The sequence below is a fragment of the Haliotis asinina genome, chromosome 6 (assembly GCF_037392515.1).
Source record: "Haliotis asinina isolate JCU_RB_2024 chromosome 6, JCU_Hal_asi_v2, whole genome shotgun sequence".
NCBI lineage: Eukaryota > Metazoa > Mollusca > Gastropoda > Lepetellida > Haliotidae > Haliotis > Haliotis asinina.
Window position 1 is genome coordinate 63,705,186 of NC_090285.1, and position 25,028 is coordinate 63,730,213.

The 25,028-nt window shown below is 37.9% G+C and overlaps 1 protein-coding gene across 1 annotated transcript; it reads left to right on the forward strand.

The window, feature by feature from the left end:
* Positions 1–12,053: 12,053 nt before the first annotated feature.
* LOC137288122 (vesicle transport protein SFT2B-like) lies at positions 12,054–24,730 on the forward strand. Its single transcript, XM_067820520.1, has 7 exons — positions 12,054–12,221; positions 15,310–15,396; positions 15,950–16,032; positions 17,631–17,712; positions 18,837–18,872; positions 19,461–19,552; positions 20,377–24,730. The coding sequence occupies exons 1-7, from the start codon at positions 12,156–12,158 to the stop codon at positions 20,414–20,416; spliced, it is 486 nt and encodes a 161-aa protein (XP_067676621.1). The 5' UTR covers positions 12,054–12,155; the 3' UTR covers positions 20,417–24,730.
* Positions 24,731–25,028: the final 298 nt, after the last annotated feature.

Here is a 25,028-nt window from a genome sequence, read left to right on the forward strand (position 1 = left end):
AGGAGGAATCCGTGGGAAAACTGCCACTACACTGTAGTGACACAGAAGGGAGGAGGAATCAGTGAGAAAATTACCTCTTCACTGTATTAACAAGAAAGGAGGAGGAATTCGTGGGAAAATTGCCACAACACTGTAGTGACACAGGAGGGAGGAGGAATCAGTGAGAAAATTACCACTACACTGCAGTGACACAGAAAGGAGGAGGAATCAGTGAGAAAATTACCACTACACTGCAGTGACACAGAAAGGAGGAGGAATCAGCGAGAAAATTACCACTACACTGAAGTGACACAGGAGGGAGCAGGAATCAGTGGGAAAATTACCACTACACTCAAGTGACACAGAAGGGAGGAAGAATCCGTGGGAAAATTACCACTTCACTGTAGTGACACAGAAGGGAGAAGGAATATCCGTGGGAAAATTACCACAACACTGTCGTGACACAGAAGGGAGGAGGAATCCGTGGGAAAATTACCACTTCACTGCATTAACAAGAAAGGAGGAGGAATCCGTGAGAAAATTACCACTACACTGTGGTGACAAAGAAGGGAGGAGGAATATCCGTTGGAAAATTACAACTACGTACGCTGTAGTGACAAAGAAGGGAGGAGGAATCCGTTGGAAAATTACCACTACACTGTCGTGACACAGAAGGGAGGAGGAATATTCGTGGGAAAAATACCACTTCACTGAAGTGACAAAGAAGGGAGGAGGAATCCGTGGGAAAGTTACCACTACACTGCAGTGACAAAGAAGGGAGGAGGAATTCGTGGGAAAACTACCACTTCACTGAAGTGACAAAGAAGGGAGGGGGAATCCGTGGGACAATTACCACTTCACTGAAGTGACAAGGAAGGGAGGAGGAATCCGTGGGACAATTACCACTACACTGCAGTGCCACAGGAGGGAGGAGGAATCCGTGGGAAAATTACCACTTCACTGAAGTGACACAGAAGGGAGGAGGAATCCGTGGGAAAATTAACACTTCACTGACGTGAAAAAGAAGGGAGGAGGAATCCGTGGGAAAGTTACCACTACACTGCAGTGACAAAGAAGGGAGGAGGAATTCGTGGGAAAAATACCACTTCACTGAAGTGACAAAGAAGGGAGGAGGAATCCGTGGGACAATTACCACTTCACTGTATTAACAAGAAAGGAGGAGGAATCCGTGGGAAAATTACCACTTTACTGAGGTGAAAAGAAGGGAGGAGGAATCCGTGAGAAAATTACCACTACACTGCAGTGACACAGGAGGGAGGAGGAATCCGTGAGAAAACTACCACTACACTCAAGTGACAAAGAAGGGAGGAGGAATTCGTGGGAAAATTACCACTACACTGAAGTGACTAAGGAGGGTGGAGGAATTCGTGGGAAAGTTACCACTTCACTGAAGTGACACAGAAGGGAGGAGGAATTCGTGGGAAAATTACCACTTCACTGAAGTGACACAGAAGGGAGGAGGAATCCGTGGGAAAATTACAACTTCACTGAAGTGACACAGAAGGGAGGAGGAATTCGTGGGAAAATTACCACTACACTGAAGTGACAAAGAAGGGAGGAGGAATTCGTGAGAAAATTACCACTATACTGCAGTGACACAGGAGGGAGTAGGAATCCGTGGGAAAATTACCACTACACTGAAGTGACACAGGAGGGAGGAGGAATTCGTGGGAAAATTACCACTACACTGCAGTGACACAGGAGGGAGGAGGAATTCGTGAGAAAATTACCACTTCACTGAAGTGACACAGAAGGGAGGAGGAATTCGTGGGAAAATTACCACTTCACTGAAGTGACACAGAAGGGAGGAGGAATCCGTGGGGAGAGTTACCAGATACATGGCATACGTGCATTGACGACTCACTTGGTTTACACTTCATATCCTTCGGGAAGAAATCTTCCAAAAACGTGTATGTGTTATTGCTACACACGGCGTTAATAACACATTCAGCGTTGTCCTGGCATCCTTGGTCCACCTGTACCCCTGTATAGCGGATATACGGTAAAGACAAGTGTTACACTGCAGATAATATTTAAACGTGTTTGTGATGTTATGTCTAGTTTGTCGAGATAGCATTTTGATATAGCATTTACTCAGAACTGTTAGAGGTGGTGGGCAAATCATTTACCAATAGAACTATACAGAATCCTGGTGGCGTGGGAGTATTTATGAAAAAACAAACATAAGGTACATTCTCGATGTGCAAACAGTACGTGTTTGCGGATTCTTATACGGTTTTTGCTATACCTGAATAAACAGTAAGAATAAGTTCATTCAATACTTATAATCATAATATCTGCAACAGTTTCCTCACAAACAAATAAAAACACAATTTAATGCAGGTAGACAAATACACAATCCAGGCGACGGAATGCATACCGGTCTGATATACTGATATATTGGGTACTGGTTCTGGACGATACAAATATAGAAGGAATACATGCTAGACTGGTTCTGGCAGACACAAACATAGAAGGACTATATACATGAGCTGGTATACTGATATATAGGGTACTCGTTCTGGCTTATACTAATATATATATATGGAAGGAATATATGCTGAGCTAATATACTGATCTATTGGGAACAGAATCTGGCTGATATAAATATAGAAGGAATACATGCTAGACTGGTTCTGGCAGACACAAACATAGAAGGACTATATACATCAGCTGGTATACTGATATATAGGGTACTTGTTCTGGCTTATACTAATATAGAAGGAATACATGCTGAGTTAATATACTGATATATTGGGAACAGAATCTGGCTGGTAGAAATATACAAGTAATAAATGCTGGGCTGGTTCTTGTTCTGGCCAATATAAATATAGAAGGAATACGTTCTGGGCTAATATGCTGATATATCGGTTACTGGCTGTGGTTGAAACAAATTCAGAAGGAATACAAGTCATTCCAAGATACTGATACATTGGTTACTGGTTCTGGCTGATACAAATATAAAAATAATACAGATGAAGTCAGCTGATAAGGTGATAAAAAGTAGGATGTGGAAGTACATCAGATGGATATGGAAGGCTTATTCATATTGGGTGTAGTAAAGCGATGTGTATTGTAATATTTAAGTTAGAGAGAAGAGTGTGGTTATTCCGAGTAATCTCGGAGTGCCATATGGATGTGCATTCTATCATCTGTGATAAACAGAAGTGTGCGGGCACTGGTTACATTGGAGAAAAATAAGGATGTGCAATGTGAGTATGTACACTGTGGTAGTGCAGCGACACAAAAGGAACTAGGAATCGGTGGAGATGTGGGAGGACTACCAGATACATGGTGCATGAGCGTGCAAGACTCACTTGGTATACACGTCATATTCTTCTCGAAGAATTCTCCAGAACACTTGCATGTGTTACTGCTACAATCAGCGTTAGCAACACATTCGGACCTGTTGGTGCATTGTCCGCCCACAAGTACTCCAGTATGACAAACATACGGTGAACACAATCGTTCATACTGTACTGGGTGTATAGCACTGTGTAACACACGTGTGTGTGTCTGTGTGTGTTTGGAAGGAGGAAGGGCGTGTGTGTGTGTGCGTCCGTACGCTCGCATCGGTCACTTCATATACTATATACAATGATTATTTTACGTGTTATTGAACATTAATGGCTGCATTACAAAATGATTGTTTTAAATGTAAAAATAATATTTCTGTCGAGTTCATCGGGTTATGATATAAAATAACATAAGTGAATTGTACAATAACAATAACCTCTTGTACTTGTCCAGCCAATACACGAATATATAACATCGTAGCACTAATGCACTTGTATTGAAACCAACCAATATAAAAGAGTTTATATTTCTTATACTGTTACTCAAACAGTGCATTGTGTTAGAAATTAGAATGAGCAAGTGAGTTTACTTTCTATACCCTCTTTAACAATATTCCAGCAGTCTCACAGCAGGGGACACCAGAAATGGGTTTCGCATATTATACCATGTGGGGAACTCGGGTCTTCTACGTGACGAGCGAACGTTTTAACCACTAGGCTACTCCCACCTCCCCGTTAGAAAATAGAGTACCTTTGTGTACGCCTATTATGTTCCTCCGCAGTGGCAGTCAATGACTTACTTCGTTCACATTGTTGATCCTTCTCGTAGTATTTCTCAGAACATGTGCACGTGGAGTCATTACACGTGGAGGGCGCCATACATTGCGATTCATTGGTACAATTGCTGCCAACCGGTATTGCTTTGAACATACATAAATGACAAAATAGCATATTATGAAGTTTATGATTCCAGCAGGATAAAGGTAATCATTAAAGCTCGGGTACACATGGCCATCACCTTTGTATTTGTCAAAGGTTTGTTAGAACATAGGTGTCGGTTCCAAAAAGCGTTCTGTAATAGAGGACATCAAATTGATCTCAGCGATTTAATGGCATTAACATACATGCAGTATTTTTAGAAACACGATTTCTAAAATGTAAGGTTAACTACTAACCATGCACCAGTATAGATGTTGAAAATATTTCTGGATAGTGTAGGTTTCATGCAGTGAACTGCGATCAATAATGATCATATTTGAACAACCTTAGCCCTAAAGTTATCATGACAATCAACTACATGTTTTGTACATGCGATACTCGTTTAGAGTCCTGTAAATATATAAAATCTTTGACGTGCAGTAACTATGTTTGAGAACTTGACTCAACTAAATTACCACATCCAAAGATGTTTAACTGTTGATCAGTGGGAACCATTCGATGACTCGGGTGGATGTTCTCGACAAAAACAGTGTAGAAATCATGGTAATTACCAAACCACCACTAAAAGCAGAATCTCTGTACGATTCCGACTATATATTTTAACATATATTTCCGTGTCACTTTCAAATATTGATATGCACAACACACACAAAGTCGAGTCAAGTTTTTGTATCTGAAAATATATGGGAACGCATAGTTGAAGTTAATATAGGTAAGATAATACGACAATACGAAGACAATATTGTCCCCCTTCTCGCCGACCTCTTTCGCTATGTACACGAAGAATATAGCACGAAGCACGAAATAGTCATGTTACTACGACAGAATCAAATGAGGTTATGAAATGCAACTTAAGCTTTATGTATATCGAATATCTGTAGCCATACAATAACAATCCAATGGCTAATTCTAATTCATAGTTTTACCCACCTAAACTAACAATGAAGCAGACAAATAAGACTGACCCATCATTTCATATTTAGACCTACATACAAAGATCCAGTGTTTTCCCATTGTATTCAGGAATACACAAAAAGTCTGTGTTTCACGTCTTTTGAAAGTTACGAAGGTTTGATCCACAAGTTCCCTTTTGTTTGTTATTTTGAAGGTGATAAACTGCCTTGTCTCTGTAGGCATCTGTGAAGTAAGCAACCGGTATGGCAGGCTGCGCTCGTTTTTCGTAAACACCTGATATCATCATTATTTGACAGTGAACCGTGAAGACATTCTTATAATACAACTGGAATCTACCAAGTCAATCTAATTTAACAGAAACATTATGGTCATGGAGTAAATTATCTAACTGGCCTCTATAATCCAACGGAACGTTTGACTAACTAAAAAAGTACTGGTATATTTCCCATCTGGTTTCAAAGCTCCAGTTACAAAATATTTAAGACAAAAAAATACAAGTAATCACAAAAACATTCCCGCAAAGTGATTGATATGGAAAACAATATACGATGCGTCGAGAATATACGAAAAGAGCAAAACGAACATAAATGAGATATGGAAATCACACATCTATAAATGTTCGGTTTATATATTTCCGTCCTCATAGTGCTGGAACATGCAATACAAATATATTAAATGCTAGTATGTAGTCCTAGTGTATAACAGGCTTAGGTCATGCTGTATATGTAGACGGCAAACCACTTGATGCTTGCGAGTGATTGGTTCTTGACAGGGGTTCATTTTATACATAGTAGCGTTATATCAATAAAACGCAGGAGTAATGACAGTGTCCCTTGTTATCACGTGATTTCAGCGTGTCCAGTTAACTCGTTCTGTCTCTGTATACTCTCTGATTTCTCAAACTTCCCTCAGTCTCGTTGCATAAAACAAAGGCAGCCTCCGTATTCTCTTCCCAACCTTTTATGTTTTTATAGAGCCATATATGTTTCATTATGATGAGTTACTATCAGATACATGTACTTTTGGTGTGTTATTACACGTATAGATGGACATGTCTGTTTCTCTAAGGTAGACGATAGTCACTACCACCTGAGTACCATCTATTTGGTAGGTTTTTTATCTTTTGAAGGTGTTCCTATTTCAATGTATATGTACAAACAAAATGCAAGAAATACACCTGACCTTCCATGAGTTGGGTCTTCGATACAACCAACTGCATAGCACCTGTTGTTGGAAAACGTGTACAAAAGCAACTTGCCGTTGGACATATCAAAAGTCGAATATTTAGAAGGATACCGAGGAAGAATGCACCTCTAGCCATTGGATGAATTGACAGCATTCATCAATGACCTTTACGTTTTCGGTTACCTATCTCGAAAATGCACCGTAAATGGGCCGTCTCATTTCCAAATACAAGCTATTAGGATGGTGTACAACATCTTTACTTACCTATGTGATGCCATGGTGTGGTGGTTATAAATGCATGAGACTACCTGGCATCGATTCGTCACGTATGGTTCACCGAATTTCTATCTGGAACTATCACTAGACATCCCGTCGGAGGAGAAACCAGTTTTGTAGAATCCACGGCACGTTTCATTTTATTTGAACCAGGCATTTTACAAATTTTACATATTTACATAGATTAAAGGAGAAAATGATGGAGGACTTCGTTATGCCACGGTGACAGCAGGAAGAAACTGATCCAGTGGCAACAAACTGACAACCTATTGTACATACATGTATAAGCATACCTGTCAGTCAGATGCTTACGGCCGTCTGATTAGAACACAGATAGGAGTAACTGCCAAATTTAGATGTGGATAAGCACAACTACATATAGTGACAAGCCGATACAACAACATGCCAGTAGAAGAAAAAACATGCCCATTCTGCAAAGATGTTTTCATTCATTTTACATTTTCTCATTTACACTGAGGCCAGAGATGAAATCTACGATCATGGGTGTGTCTGGCAACCTTGTCACATATAGTATACGGAAAGACTTAGGTAAATTCAAATGATTTGCGGGCATTTGTCAAATATTTGAATCCATCGGCATTTGGCTAAAAAGGAACGTATTTCAGGTACAATTTCACAGAGACGTATCACACACTAATTAACAAGAAACTTATTGACGCTTCCCATTTCTGAATAATCTCGGGTAATAACCGCGAATTGTGTTGTTACATCATTTGGACCTAACTGCATCAAAGGGTTGTGCTGTCTTTCATGTGCCGGTTTTTACGTACTTGTTTTCATAACAATTTGTTCGTTGGGACTGGAAAACAATGCCGATATCCGGAGTAGACAGAAGCCGATGTTCACAGATGTTTCTATATGATATTTAAGTGCATTTCTGCCGGGACTGAAGCTTTGTGCCCTTGTAGACAGGATGCCGATGTTGACAGAGGCCGATATTGGCAGAGTCCACTGTACATATACGGACTTTCTCCACTAACTTGGGGCAGACAACTATAAACTCTATGCAGATGAATGGAATGAGGATCATGCATCACACGGCAATTACCAGCTGCGTTTTAGTGTAAAGCTTTATTAATCTTTACATACAGCGAGTGCATTAGGTGAGTCTAAAGTCAATATAGATGGGATAGGATAGGATAAAGGTGTACAAGACACCAGTCTAACAGGTATTGAGACAGGAGCGGCAGAGTATAGGTGAAGACCTACCTCGTGCTACCGGAGTTGTCTCTGTGTGTCTTGATGATGTCGCGCAAACCTAGAAACAACATAAGAAGACTGAACTCACATTCAAAATGAGTTTGATGGATATCGTAGATATTTTATTCAGAATTGTAGACAGTAGGAGAGTCAACGATAAGCATTATTATGGCAGATACTGAAAAGGCAAAATACTGTAAAGTTATTTGATAATGTAAAACTTTGCTAAATTAGATTGAGCTTCATCAGAAGTTGCACCTGAATGTGTAGATTGTTAACATTTAAATGCTTTCTGTTTGTAAATAACTGTGTGCACCGGACCCTGATTCTTTCGTGAAGAGCACACACAGCATGACTTCATTGATTGGCATTCTAAAACATGAGGAGATGAATAATGAGGGCCTTTGTGTGGATATACATCGGCTTTAGTCTGCATAGGCGACGTTTCGACATAAATTCCAATGTCGTCACCTACTCGACAACGACATCAGAATCTATACTGCTTACAAAAGCTAAGCAACAAACATTGTTATTCTCATTACATGTTCATTTATTGAAACTGCAACTCACGAAATGATGTAATAGAAAGGTGAAGCATACGCACACACGATTAACAGAATGAACTGAAATGGTATTAAGCAATAATAGACTTACAAAAGCATGTACCAGCGTAACAGTCGTGTTAAAGGTGCTACACTGATGGAGCAAAATGTCAACAGTGAGGTTTGGACATTGAAGCAGTGTTCAGTAAGGCACATGACCACCATGAGTACATATTCAAGCTTTTACACGTCTTTGCATTGACCAAATGAGCCTTTAAAGTTGCTGTTGTGGAATGTTCTACCAGTCTCGCTGTAACGCCTGCTCAAGGTCATCCAGAGTCTAGGGGTGAACATGGAGATCGTAAACATGACTTCCAATAATGCCCCAAGCATGTTCAGTGTGACTAAGCACAGGAGACCGTACAGACCAGTCCAGTTGTTTGATGTTGTTGATCTAAACAACATAACAACATCGTTAACAACCCTTTCTCGGGCATCATCATCCATGGCACCACTATGAAGTCAGGACCCGCTTGTTCTACCAAAGGAATGATTACATGTAGGTTTACACCGATCAGTGTGCAGGCATGAAGAGTGGAGCATATATATGCCACACATTTTGCATGTTGTTTCTGGGGGCCCTTGTGTTCGGGTGATGTTGTCTATGGTATCAGATATAACAATTTGACAGTCACTAAAGGTTATGTATGCTGTGAATATGTGCCTTTCAGTAACATGTCGGCAAAACTCGACATCAAGACTGATAAGGATATTAGAATGGAAATACCTGTTGCTTATTTTTTGTAAAGACTATAAGTCGAAATGTTAGACAAAGTTGAACTATGACAATACTGTATCCAAGAGTGTAGGAGACTTCCCCATCTGGACAATTCCCCACATGACATTTCCCCATTTTAACCTTTCTCCACACATGCTTTGTACCAAGTAGGACTATTCCCCACACCCATCAAAAAATGAACAAACACAAGCTGAGATTGTATAGGTATTGTATTGATATAGTTATTTAGTTATATATAATCATATCATGAGTTCATCTTTCAGAATAAATAAGATGGGTTTAATATATCTCAAAATACTCACAAATCTTGTCACACACATAGTGACACATATCCATTTTAAGGACATTCTGTAGGAGTTCTTCAGATGCCCCCGACTGATTCCAATCCGTTCTTTCGTTGACTGTCACGGGTTAAACATCGTGGTTGACGAATCAAAGTATAGGGTGCAGCAGGAAATATTTTACATGAATATGCATTTGCTAATAATGAAGCGGAAAATGAATAAGGTCTAGTTTTGAATAGTTACATTTTCTTTCCCCATGGAGTTGAAAGAGAACTGATCCGTGCAATATCCTTTCAGGACCTTAGTTAAAGCTCACATGTGACCCATGAAAAACACAACTTTGCAGATTCTGATACCTATCCGTACGGACTTATAGTAAAAAATTATCAAGAATGCAAATTCAACTTGGAAAGTTGGAAAAACACGCAATGATAAGGTTTCAGCGGCTTGGACCGGGATGTCTGGATGATTTATTCCCAACTCGTAAGAACACAACAAGTTTTGTGTGCAAGGATCATCACTGTGATGTGTTGGAAAACAATAGACGTTTCTTGTGAAACATCTGCAGAGACAAAAATCCACTGGTTCCATACTTTTTTCACACCTTGCTGATTTGCAAACCAAGGTTTCAAGAAAGCGTAGAATTAGGAATATGAATATTCTTTAAAACTGAAATGTTCTAATACATGTCTATGGAAACATAGAAAAAACATGTTGATTGTGATAAGCAGTCTCTGTCACAGAACAACTCTATGACTGTTGTATTGCCTGTCTGTCTGTTAATGACAGTATCCAGTGCTCAATTCAATCACTGACCCAGACAGATGTGATACATGCACACTGGACATGTTATGTAACTGCACAGGCAGACAGATGTGATACTTGTACACTTGACATGTTATGTGATTGCACAGACAGACAGACAGATGTGATACTTTGTTCACTGTGCATGTTACGTAACTGCACAGACAGACAGATGTGATACTTGTACACTTGACATGTTATGTGATTGCACAGACAGACAGACAGATGTGATACTTTGTTCACTGTGCATGTTACGTAACTGCACAGACAGACAGATGTAATACTTGTACACTGGACATGTTACGTAACTGCACAGACAGACAGATGTGATACTTGTACACTTGACATGTTATGGTGCATTCACTTCGCTCGGATGACTGGATCGTGCGGAAACCGATGCAAACTCATATAGATTTTCAGTTTAAAGTCCTGCTTTTCACTTGGAAGAACGAAAGTTTCCAGCCACGCAATAGTTCACCATTTCCATTTTTTCTTCATTGGACCGATTGCAAATGCAGAAAAAATGAGTATGTATTTACAAAACCCAACATCTCTATATACACACACCCATCGAAAGTCTTCGTTACACTTGAACGCGCGCACAACCGCTCTGAATGTTATCCCGGCTGCACTTTTCATTTGCGAATGTGCGCTTAAAATTAAGAAAGTTTATTTGTTTCTTCATAATCGGAAGTGTGTCATGAATAAATGATGATTGTGTTAAAATCATGTTTGTCTTTAGGGGGCACTATCCTAGTTCGAGGCCACAACCAAAGGGAGTCACGGGAAATTTCAATGATTAAATGCTCTCAGTTTATGTGATCTCCAATTTGTATAAAATAGTATTTTTGCCTGTTACTTTTCACCATATATTTTCATTTTTTTAAACAAGTTTCCTTGTTGAAAATATGTATCCGTACATAATGAATTAAACTTTATGAATATGTTTAGGTATGTCTATATATATGTCAAACAACTGTTTGTTCCAGTTTAAGTATTTGCATATAATAGTTGTATTATTAAAATCAGCTGACACTCCAAATATTGCACGTAAATGTATATTATACACATGATGTCTTCTGGTTTGTTCAATATTGCTCGGTCAGTGTACACTTTGCAACTTAAGAAGATGACTCTATCAGAAAGATTGCTCTATGCATGATCAACCATGAAATTAACACATTTACAATTCCAAGGGAATATCAAAAAATGAATTTGACACCTATATACTCTTTTCTCTGTCAGACTCAAATACTCTGGTGTATCACAAAAAAGACATGTCAACTCACCAATTACGTGAACAACTATACCTTTGCTGAACTAAGAGTAAGCTGTCTTTACCGGCAACCACGTAGATTCAACACAGGGTTAATTGGTGACAAAACCCATCCGGCCGACTCCTCGATATGCTCCAGTTAAGACAGCGCGGTTCATTCCATGTCGAGGTCCAGAAATGACAACTGTCGGATTGCGGAGTTTTTAAATGATGATAAATGTATGAGCCAGAGTAGGAGCCCAGATTCTGTGCCGGTATTGACAACTTGCCACATATATGACATCTGACATGGATATTGATACTAACGTTGTTTATATCTTGACCTAATCTTACTGTGTGTCCAGCAAAGGAAAAACAGCAGCACTACTAATACTTGTCACATGAAACCATGAATCCAGTATGTGGATGATTTAAATATTTAATGTCAAAGATTTATAGTCTCTGAGGCAAACAACGCATGATACCGTTCAAAACAGTCTGTTTCTAGTGGACAGCAAGCACCGGTTGCATAGTTATGTCCCTTTGTTCAAAGGTGGCGCTGCTTCGGAACCATTCTGACAACAAACTCATGTTGTAGTGAGTCACAAGATCAAGTTTGCTACAAATAATCAAAACAAAATGGACAAACTGAAGAAGGCACTGAGTGGAGACGATGAAGACGAAGAGAAAGGGATCGTCACACAGGTATATATGTTCAAACATAAGGAAATGATGCCATATTTCCGGGATGTCGTGGTTGTCACACCTCCCATACTGGCTTTGATGTCAACAGCTTGCATACAAATGTATATGAACGCAATTATACACCATAATGTCTACTGTGTCAGCTGAAATAAAACGTTGCCAGTTGCACTGTCAACACGGATTGTTTAGTCTACTATCAATACAATCAGCTTGGTTTCATCTCCAAATTCTGATCACCTGTTGAGTTTTTAGACTAGGCCATAGAAAGGGACCACAGACGGTCATTAACATATACAATAGTATTACCTTTGGATCAAACATTTAATGATTACTCACTGTGGATATATCAGTTTAGTGTCTCGAAAGCACAATTTAGTGATGAAAAATAATTCATGCTTGTTAGCAAGGGAAACAACATATATCCTCACACCCCCAAGGCTCTTTGTTCATCTAATATGTAGATATATGGTTATTGTTGGATCATAGACAGTTCTTACTCAGGTCAAAACAACGATAACAAGATCACACAGGCATCGGTAGCATGGTAAATTCATGAATGATGACTTGTTCAGGATTAAATTTTCATTTATAGGTTAGTGACTGATGTTTTACAATAGTTCATGAGGAAATCAAGACAACAAACTGTCGTCTTAAGCAATCAAAAACCCTGAACACAAAAGATATGTACAGTTAAAGATGTATGTTAAAACAGCATGCTCATGTATTAAGTATTATATTTAACATTTCAGATGATAGGGGGTGGTAGCAGTTTCTATGACTTCACATGAAGAGTGATTGCTTGACAAAAGTCCCACAGACAAAAGCCCTAGACATCTCAGACAAAACCCCAGATAATATATACAAAAACAATTCAGATTTAACAAGGTTTATTTATATCTTAATATCAAAAATCAACATAGCATTTGAACCCACATTTTCTGAGCAGCACTACTTGTCAGATCAAACCTGTTACTGATACTTGTCACATCATGTTTTCTTCATACGGCCCTTGTTGCATCTTACCCTGATCTTACAGTGTTTTGGGCAGAGTAGTTTTGCAAAGTGTGATAAGTCCCAATTCTTGTATTTTTCACGAAGTGAAGGAGTGAATGATTTTACTGACAGTAAAGGGGGACCACTGGCCCATTATACATAGGATATACAGTGTATTATATCACTGAGCGCCTGGAACACATGTCATATATGTGTTGACAGAAAACGTGCTTGTAATTTGGATGCTAAGAATACATACTTTGCAAGTGATGATAAAACATGGACATTTTCAGATGATATCAACTGTTTTAATTTGTTTTCTGAGGGAAATGTGTATAATAAGGTGTCTAAGTCCATCATAAAATGGGCATACTACACAAAAGTGGTGCTCTGATTGAATGTTCCTAATAACATGCAAAGTGCTCTGGGAAGATTTTAGAAACAACCTTGGGTCTTCACATGATTCACAAATAGACTTAAAGGTCACATGCCATGGAAAACTTTGCAGATTCTGATACCTTTCGGTATGCACTTACCGAAACAAATCATAAAAAATGCAAAATCAGAGTTCAAACGATTCACAAGTTTTTTCCCAGCGCTGGGGGAAAAACTGGTTTCAACAGCTATATTGCGCTGCTCTCCTAACGCATGTGCAGTGAATAGATTCACGAAGCTTGAAACAGTATGCCTGCCTGGAGTATGAGGTTGTGAGCAGTAGTCTAATCTTGGTTGTGTACACAAACAAGTAAATAATTTACTCATTACATGAAAAAGACATGTTGATTGTGATAAGCAGACTCTGTCACAAAGAAACCACGATGTCTGGTTTATTGACACCTATATGTCTGCCTGCCTATCTGCTAATGACAATGTGCAATGCACGACTTCAGTCATTGACGGCGTGCAGTTTGAAATTAACACATATCAGGCTTATAAGCCATAATTAAAGAATCGGTTAAGCATATCAGCAAATGGACCAGTGGCCACTTGAGTGCACACCCATCAACTCTGACTGGGTTCGGTATCACCGCTGCTTCGTTTCAAGGGAGGTAAACCCAAGTACAAAATATTGCACTGTTAATTTGGAATTATACCCTTATAAATTTTTTTCGTTGTTGTTTTTTCTTATTCAGCAATGCATATATATATGTCATAAATAAGTGATAACTATGTTTTAATTATGTTTGATTTTTTGGTTGCATGTGACCTTTAACTGCTAATTGTGGTCGTCCCAAAGTCACTGATTACAACAGAGTTTACAGGCTTGACATTGGCCATAGAACAAATCCTTTTAACACTGAACACTTAATTGAATGAAACAATGAGAAGACACTGTTAACACTAACTATATTCATTAATCCTGCATCCTCAAGACCATCCTTTCCAAAAAAAACGACAACACTTCAGTTTCTTAATTAATCCCCAATTTCTCAAGAGCAACCACCTCCTCAAGCCCCACTTTCCACTCGGACCACCTTCAGAAAACAGATTGTCAGGCTTCTTTCTTTATTTTTGCTGTGGGACTATTGTCCAAAGGGTCTTTTGTCAGAGGGGCCGTTGTCTGTGGGGCTTTTGTCTATCTACCATTCGAGCATTGCATCCTGTGGAATACCAGGAGCTGCAGATCTTGGCTTCAGGTCCTACATCTTGCCTCGTGACAATCTTCAGCTTTTGCCAGCTTCATACACTGCTTATCCCAAAGGCTGACAAATCAAAAGTTAAATCTTCTTGTGATTAGTGAGGACATTTTGTATAGAAATACAACTTGTTTGTTCTGAATAGGTGATGTTTCAACATAGGTCAGTACTTAGGTCAACATAGGTATGTGAGACTTCTGGTGATAGTCTATGTGTATATAATAATTGCAATGATTTCAAACATTCCAAAATCTAGTGTTGCCATCTGGTAGTGTTTGCCCAGTTTCAGTTTCTGTCACTGTTAAAGTCGTTATCTAGACACTGTGTGGTGCACAAGCAGTATACCAAGGTAGGGTTGGGTACCTGGATAGTAAATGTGGACTTGTCCAAACCCAGATCAACAGCTTTGTCAGCTTGTCATGGGTGCATGGTTGATTGTTCCTTGTTCTATCTTGCAGATATCTGATGCCTCCACCTTAAGTTGGTCAACTCGAATAAAAGGCTTCATAGTGTGCTTTGTCCTTGGGGTTGTGTTATCAACATTGGTAAGCTATATCATTTGAACTTGCAAAAGAATACTACTGTCAGGTTGTCCATTTTCTGAGGCTTCTGTATTCACTGAGTAGGTTACTCTTATTGTGTGTTCAGTTTTTACCATGAATATGGTTCAGGGGCTAATGGGCACCATTCCAAAGAGGTACAGATACGAAACTTGTATCACTTCTAGTTTTCCTCTATCATAGTCCTCGTGAGTCTATGGTGGTGGGGTAGCCTCATGGTTAAAGCGTTTACTCGTCACGTCGAAGACTTTGGTTTGATTAACCACACAGATACACTGTGTGATGCCTGTTTCTGGTGTACCCTGCCATAATGTTGTTAAAATATTGTTAATAGCCATGTGAAATCAAAAATCACTATTCTTTTCTGTATACACATTGAATATCATGTGTAAGTGTTTCATGAAAACATTGCAATGAAAATTATGAGCTGCATGTGCCAAAAAGAAATCCTAAAAACATTGCTTGTCACTTTGTTCTTTCTCCTTGTTTGTCACTTTGTTCTTTCTCCTTGTTCAGCGTCAGTAATTTTATCTTTCAGGGAACTTGTTTATTATTTGCAAAAAATGGTCTTGTCATGTTTGCTGTTCTGTACACTGTTGGCAACATTCTGTCATTATCAAGGTGAGTTTTGCAAACTGATGATGTTTGATCATTATGATAGTGACACACAGATTAAGTTAACATTTCTTGAATATCTCATTATTGAATTTGAAGAACTTCAAACTGCATCATATCATTTTGTTAATATCAGTATCTCAGAATTCTGTTATTCAGTTTGAAGATTGATGCTCTTGTTAATGATGATATCAACAATGGCAGCAGCACTCAACAACATACAAATATGATCATGGCATGTATTAATCACTGAGACAAGTTGTCAAAAATATAGATGTATGAGATCTCATTAGCATATGGGTACCTTCTGTTATCTGATGAAAACTTCTTTATCTGCTGGCCACCATGATCAGCATGATGCAGTAGCATTACTGTCAGTTGCTTTTGTAGCGTGTGTGGATTTGAACAGTTTCTCATTGTGCTGCTCATTCTGTGGACTTAGCGTGTGTACTAGTCTCCAATGCTCTTCATTAAAGTTGGGAGGGATGAGGGAAGAACACATGTGGGCACCTCGTGAGACAGTTGGTGCAGAAGTCATTTTCCTCCTGGTCTACTCAGTTTTTGAAAACTGACCTAACAAAAGATCGGCGTGTCTAGAAAACACAAGTTACAGGCTTGTCAGGAGAAATCAGGGCAGTTGGGTGGCCATTGGTTGAAGTGTTTGCTTGCCATGCATAAGAGACCTGAATTTAATTTCTCACATGGGTACAATGTGTGAAGCTCATTTCTGTAGCTCCCCACTGTGATGTTGCTAAAAGTGGTGTAAATTCATACTCACTCACTGGAGAAACCAGGCCTTTGATTTTCAATGCTCTTTTAGCGCTATGATAGTCATAAGTTAATGTTAAGGTATTAGACTTACGACTATCTTAGCGCTAAGAGAGTTTCGAAAAAAAATTCAAGGCCAAAGGTCCAAAAGTAATAAATGCTTTCTCAAGTTATCGAAGATACCTGCAGAGTTGCTGTCCATATATGTGGTTCAATTACGCCTCAAAACCATTCCGCAACTATGCTTGTCGTAAGAGGCGACTTAACAGGATCGGGTTGTCAGGCTCGCTGACTTGGTTGACACATGTCATCGGTGCCCAAATGTGCAGATCTATGCTCATGTTGTTGATCACTGGATTGTCTGGTCCAGACTGGATTATTTACAGACCTCCGCCGTATGGCGGGAATAATGCTGAGTGTGGCGTAAAACTTAACTTACTCACTCACTCAAAACCATTTCACTGCTCTTTCCAAACTTTTGCAAGGCTTCATGTGAGCAGACATGTTAATTTCTGTCCCTAGAATATTTTGGATCAAGCTGATAGAGCTGCTACTGCTATTCAGTGTCTTATCCATCGTCTAGCTGCTCCCTAGTGTGTTATAGTTCTTTGGTAATATTTTCGACTGTCATGGAAACTTGGTTTTGGGTTTGTTGTATACACAGCCTTATTAGATATAGTGCATGATAACAACCAATGCATGCTTTGTCATTTTATCATGTTTATACCACTGTATACATTCATGCCATAAAACTTTCAAATAAGCACAAATGTGTTCAGTTACCAAACTTTTTTCTAGGCACATTTATTTTTATTCATTTTTCCATTTGTTTGCAGTACATGTTTTCTGATGGGTCCTTTGAATCAACTTAAAAAGATGTTTGCGAAAACAAGAATTATTGCAACTATTTTAGTTCTGGTATGTAGATGTGTATGTTGCTCTTTAGCAGTGTTAGATGATATAAAATGTAGGCTATGTCAATGTCTTTACAACCTTCGAACAGTCACAATCATAGTTTACATTTGCCTTGTGTGTAACTTTGTGTAACCAAGTCACCATTCACTGCTTGTTTTGTGGAATTCTGTGAAAAGTATAAAAGATGCAGGAAGATATGTAACACTCAAGGATGTGGTGAGTGATTACAATGTATAATGTGTATTTTCTTGAAAATGTTAGAATATTTACATTAATAACATCAAAGTTCAGGATTATTGTAGCAGCTTGTATTGTAAACAAAATCTTTGTTCTCCCTACTGCTAAACAAAGTCCGATGGACTTTCCATTACAGATCATGTCAGGGTGACCTTTAGTGAATACTGGCCAAAACTGGAGAAAGTTCAAACTTAATTTGGAAACTGAACCCAAAAAAATCTAGACTACCTAATAGAAGGTTGTGATTGTTTTATCAGTAATTCCCATGAAGTATTGAATAATTGACCGTATCTACCTATACAAATGGAAATCCCATTGAGGCAAGACATGGACGATGACTATGACAGAATCATTCATAGCTGTTGTTCAGTATATGCCATGTTAATGAATTTTGTGTTAACACTGTTATGGTTGTAAGATTAGAAAATGCTATGTGACTATCACCACCCCCCTCCAGTAACAGAAGAAGTTGTGATTGGTCGGATGGGAAGTTGCTCTGATGTCACATATATTACACCAAAGACCCAGTTCGCTTTCTGGTGTTCCCCACCATCATATTACTGGAATATTGCTAAAAGCATCATAGAACCATACTCACTCACTCAGATGTGTACATATTGAGTGAATAATTCATAGAAAAACATATCTAGGAAGTATTAGTGAGAAGGTTATCTAGGATTTATTGTACTTAATTACAGCAAAATTAGAACAATTCTAGGACTTGTGTGGGACAATTGCATGAGTACTCTTTGATACACTGGTAAATCGTTACATGATTCAGCATAATACCTTTTGGAAACCACTTTATTATCTGCATCATTCTATGTGTATACAGTAATTGTTTTGTTATTGATTTGTTACGTGTCATCAAACATTGATTCATTTTTCAGGTGATGTTTGTGTTGACAATAGTGTTTGCAACAGCTGTAAGTATATGAATCTGTTTGAAAAAATGAAATATCAGGTTATAACTGTTCCCCAGCAACTAGTGCTGAGTGGTGACTCTTGTTTTCCAGTTTGGTGACTTCTTGTGTATCGTTTTACACCAACAGCATGGATAGATGTTCATAGACTGTGTGCTCCTGAAAAAAATATTTAAGATCCCAGTTTCATGAAACCAGAATTTTTCTAAAGGTATCATTAAACCAGAAACAAGTTTTATTTTGCTTTTCTGAGTGTACATTTTTTCTTAAATTGCTCTCATCAAATATTTATTGTTTAGGGATAAAATATGAGTTGATTGTGGTATCTGAAGGCGATGCTTTCTGTAAGGATAACAAATAATAAAAAATCGGATGAATTATTCATAACGTTTTCAATATAATCTGATAAAAACTAAATTTGGAATTGTTTAGATGATACCTTGAATATGTTTTAGGACACTGTTTCACAGGTTTTATTAACTAATAGTTGCTGTAAGTGCTGCAGTGATTACATGTATATGTTAGAAACGAATAACTAATTCTTATGAAATTTAGAAGTAAAGCCCTGAACAAGTCATGTTTGATTTGCAGCTGAAGAATGGAGCAGCCCTGGCCATTTTGTGCTGCATCCTGCAGTTCCTTGCCTTAACCTGGTACTCCCTGTCATACATCCCATTTGCAAGGTGAGAATATGTAGCTTTACTGCCCTTCATGCATCCCATTTGCAATCTAAAAACATTTTTTTTTTTTTTACTTTTTTGCCAATAAAAGTATTTAAATTTATTTTATTTTTTGTGCGGAGAACATTAAATATTTTTCTTATTCTTGAAAAAATGTGATCAGGGGATCTGTAATACAAGAAGTAAAATTGATCTGGCCTTGTGGAACAGAGCATTATAATAACAGGCACTGGTTGTTCTGTTCCATCTCTGGGTATCAGGCCACATGATTCAGAAGTAAAAATGACTAAATGTTGTTTTAAGGAACAAGCATACAGTTGTCAGCATGATCAGTAAACCATTTTAGCAGTGTATTTCTACTGCTGTTTTAAACTTGGTGCTCATTGAGTCTACCGGGGTACTTACTTTGGGCTTATTGCAAGATCCATTTGTCTTTCAAAACTATCCTTTTTGATAGTTGTTACTCTTTCACAGCAGTGTTAGTGTATCATTAGTAATTTGTAGAAATAGATCATGCATTACTTCAAAACTGTGATCCCATGTATTGATCTGTGATGTACAAGCATGTCAGGCACTATTCGGAAACCCTGGTCAAGTACAGTGTTGATCTTTCAGTTCAACTAATGGGAGTCCAGGAAATAAAGTACAAAGAGAACCTCATAAAACTATTTGTATGACTATATAATCATGGGTTTTGGAATACAGAATGATAAAAATCATGACCACTGAAGTACAAAACCTCATCTTCAAATGATCAAATTCTAAAATGTGTGTATCAATGGACATCATAATGATGGTGATCCCTACAAACTGTTCATCTTTCGCAGAGATGCTGTCAAGAAATGTTTTGCTGGTTGCATTGATTGAACTCTGCAATAATCTTGGACATGAACTGTGACCCTTCTGCCGGAATGGAACATCCCATGGTCCTTCCGTCATCGTGATTGGACTTGACCAACAGCTACATCACACCTGAGAAATATCATATTAAGAAGGGTTGCCATTTGTTCAAGTAATGGTTTGTCAGTCATGAGAGAAAACTTTCATGAAATTTTTATTGTTGCCTGTTTCATCTGAATCAATAATTAGCAACATCATCAAAAATACTATTACATTTCCTATATTTATGTACAATATTCATTGAAGGCATCAACACAGTGATTGCAAACTACAAGAATGTGATGTTTGATGTGTTGTCAGTCAGGTAATGTCGAATTGTTATATTTGAGATTTTCTTGAAAATATGATCACATGTTGTTCTTGTTTATCAACAATTTTTGTGGAAAGGAAAATTTGGAAATGCTTTTTAAAACATTTTAGTGATAACTGTGGGTTCTGCTTGAGGAGAAATTATTGTTTCAAGGTCATTATTTAGTGGTGTGTTTTCTGATGGTACAGATGTGTAGGTATTCAGACTATTACAGTGACAGGATGTTTGTGTGTCTCGGTGTCAATATCAGCTGGAACAACAAGTGCATGCTACCTTTGTGCTATGTGTACCATAATGTTATTATTGTACATATTGTTGCCATTGTGTGCCTGTGTTACCTGAACCACATTGTGTTTGGAGACTGACTGCTATTCAAGTCCTTTGATACACTCATGTTAAACAAGATCTCACACAATAGATGGTTCAGAAATGTGGAGTGTCACACACTTTTCAGCATCATTGATTTTGACGTTAGACTTTAAGAGTTTGCAAATTAATCAGTAGCTTTGAAAAGCTTAACAATTCTAAATAACCACATGCCAAATATCTTTGCTTGTCATGAATGTGTATTAAAATATCACATTGTGATAGAAGTAACAGTGTGTTTTTCCTAGGTCCTTGCACAATCTAGGGAAAGTTAGCTGTTATTAGTGAGATCAAATGTTCAGAGTGTCTACACTTCAGACTGAGGAATCACAGATGTCACACTGGCAGATAAGTTTGATTCAAGTCACACAACCACTTTCCTTGTGAGGTAACTCAATGTTATGATGTCCATCTATGTGTTATTTATTGCTCCCCTAATTTTCACAGATACTCCATGTCAGTTGAGTATTTAAATATATCATGGAGTCCTATACTAACACAATGCAGCAGTCTTTGAACCAGGCTTCTCCCTGTTGAACACAGACTGCTCAGCTGAAAATCTGCCATTTAACTTCAATCTTTCAAAACTATGTAGGTTTCTGCGAATCAGAAGAATTTATCATAACTATGTTTAATAGGGCCTTTTGTCTCAATTGTTTCGTCAGTCTGGTTCAACATGTTCAAAATTCCAAATGTGTATGCAACTTATTCATCAAAGTTTTTAAGGTGAGAACATATGGCTTTACTGTTCTTATAAAAAGAGTTTGTCATACATCCCATTTACAAGGTGAGAACATGTAGCAGACCCCTCCCCATGCCAATTACACCGTAGACACACAGTGTGAAGTCCATTTGTGGGTTTCCCAGTCATTATATTGCTGTAATCTTCCTAAATGCCATAAAATCATACCCACTCACACAATTCCCTGTGAGAGTTGTTTCCCTTAGTTACCAGATTCACCATCACAACATAACCTGCAGTGAATTGTTATGTCAGCACAAAACACCTGTTTGTGTACTTGTTTACCAAGTGGTAAACATATGTTTTAAGATAGGAATCATGTTCCTTCATCAGTAAACGCGTACACATGGTGAAACAACTGAGACTTTGAACAACCAGCGTTAGACCACACTCATCTGTTTACTTAGAACTTTCACGTCTGGTGAAACTGATATGAAGAAACACTAAAAATAATACCTAGGTTTCTAGGTTGTAAAAGGTGGGGTAGCCCAGTGGTTAAAGCATTGGCATGTCATGGCAAAGACCTAGGGTCAATTCCCCACATGGGTACAATGTGTCAAGCTCATTTGTGATGTCCTGCTGTGACATTCCTGGAATGTTGCTAAAAGTGGCATACAACCATGTTCTATAACACAGTTTAGATTATTTCTATAAAGGCTTTGTGAAAAATAAGTGCAAATTAAAGGTGGATGCTGTACCCCTTTGTGAATGTACTTCATGTTCCTACATCTTGGTTTTATCATCCTATGTGTTGTCACTTCCAGGTAAGGGAATATTACTCTGTTGTAGCAAGTGCTTTTGCAAGTTTGTCAAGTCAAGGGGTTCTTGTAAAAGTATATGTTTGCACTCTCTTCCACTTTGGCCAATAGCTGGCATGGCTTCACAATAATGTGTCCCAAAGCAAACATTTCAAAGGAATAGCTCAGTGGCGTAAAATAATTGTTGAATGTAAACAGATTGCACCCTGTCAACATGACTGAATTTCACAAATATGGAACTGCTGTCAGAAGTCAAAGTTAAAACATTATGAACAGGAAGAGTAATGCGTATATCTTGTAATAAAATGATAAACTAACTATATAAAAAGTTGATTCTGTCTATGGATGTTAGCACCGTTTACAGTCTGTCATACTCTTCCATTCACATCACTGTTCTTGTAAGAACATAAAATACTGAGGAAGGGTAGCCAATGAATTACGGTGAGGGTCCCGAACCCCATAATGTTCATAGTGGTACAATATTTGTAAACCTATGATAAACTACCGAGTTATGGCAAAATGTAACACAGTGACAGACATGTGATGTTGGTATACTATCAGCTAAGTCATGATTTATCAGGTTGGTCAGAATGCTCAACTCACATAATGAATGAGTTTTTATTATGTACATACTGCACAAAACATTGCCTTCATGTTTGGGTTTTGTCACGGTACATGTATTTCTGAACATTGTTTTGCATCAGGGATGACAGTTTGTGGTGAATTCTTATTTTTATACAATGGTGAATGCAAATATTCTGTCCAGCCCCTGTTGCCTTCTGTGCTCCCAATTCAGTGCTATAACTATTTTCAGATTGGATATTTTTTAAAAAGGAAATACTGAAACAAGAACTCTGCTTGAGTTTTTATGAGAGATCTTCCAATACTGTTTATACGACATTGTTACAAAATATATTTTCAGAAAAGATCCTGCATTTGAAAGTGGTTTATATTGTTACAAGATGTCATAAGTTTGTTAGCTGTTACATTATTTATGAGATGGAAGCATTAGGAAGTGAATATTTGAAATGGTATGAAGTTCATAAACATAAAAAGTCTTTTTCTCTAAAAGTAGTTTGTTTATATCATGAGTAAGATGCCATGTACTCTGTATAACACAATGTGGAAATAAATATATTTAAGCAAAACAGTTATCATAATTATACCTCTCGAAACATATTTTGTTTCCCAGCTACGTTGGCTATTTCAGCAAATCAATGTGTTCACTCAGTTCAATATCTTATGGTCTTAGATAACTGTTAGATGATTCATGACACGTCACCTTAATGGTGGTCATCACGGGAGAGATTGCACCAGATTCTGGCTTTTTGTTAGCCAGTATTTAGTCTGTAGTGACCACTTACAACTTGTTGCATGTAGTGTGCGTATAGTTGCTGTCCCACACTTTGATATTGCTGGAATATTACTAGAAGCAGTGTAAAACCACACTCACATCCAGCTCTTGCTGCATACCTGTAATATTCATAGTACAAATAATAAGTGTAAGAATGAATTTTTATTTATTCTTTGAGTTTCTTGGATGCCCAGCTCTTTTGAACAGTTATTAGCCCAGTTGGCAGATAAGCTTTGCATTTTTTAATCCAGCAGTTAGGAAAGACTGTTCCTCTTCACAAACCATATGTAGGTATAGTGGATTATGAATTATTGTTCAGATGGCATATGAGTTTGTTACAATGGTGCTTACATGATTTCAAATGTTTTGCTGTCCTTTTGTAATGGTTTTTTCATGTTGACTTTCTTCAGTCATCTTCTAGAAGTCCAACATGACTGAGATCTTGAGAATGACCATGGCATGACATCACGAAATAACATACATTCTATATGAAGATATCTGAATGATAGAAACACGCTGTGCTGAAAGACCAAAAGAACTGACAAATTTAAAAGTGCCCATGGTGATTACTGTTGTGTTGTAGTCTGACATATGATGCCAGTTATCTCTGAGCCTTCTGTAATCTTTCTCTTAGTGTCATCTTGTTAATGTCATCATGTAAATGTTTTCATGCATGTGTTTTGCAAGTTTGTCTACATGTGTATTTTTCAGTCATCTGTCAGGGGATTTGTAATAAATAATACAGAAGATTGTTCTTGTTGTGTGATCAGTTTACAGGACTGCTTCTTCTCTACACGTACTTGTATTTTAAATCGCATTATGCATTTGTGTGTTTTAGGAAAGGTGTTTGAATGTAGTTTGAAGAAGTTAACTTTGGCCACATTGGCAGTGTTCTTATCCCTGTATTTCATATACAACCTGTCATTGATCGACTGTGTAACAGGAAATCACACTTTGTATTCAAAATGAATATGATTGCATTTATAAAATATAAACATATTTTGTAAACCATACAAGGCAACAAAAGCTGAGGGACCTTATTCTCATTC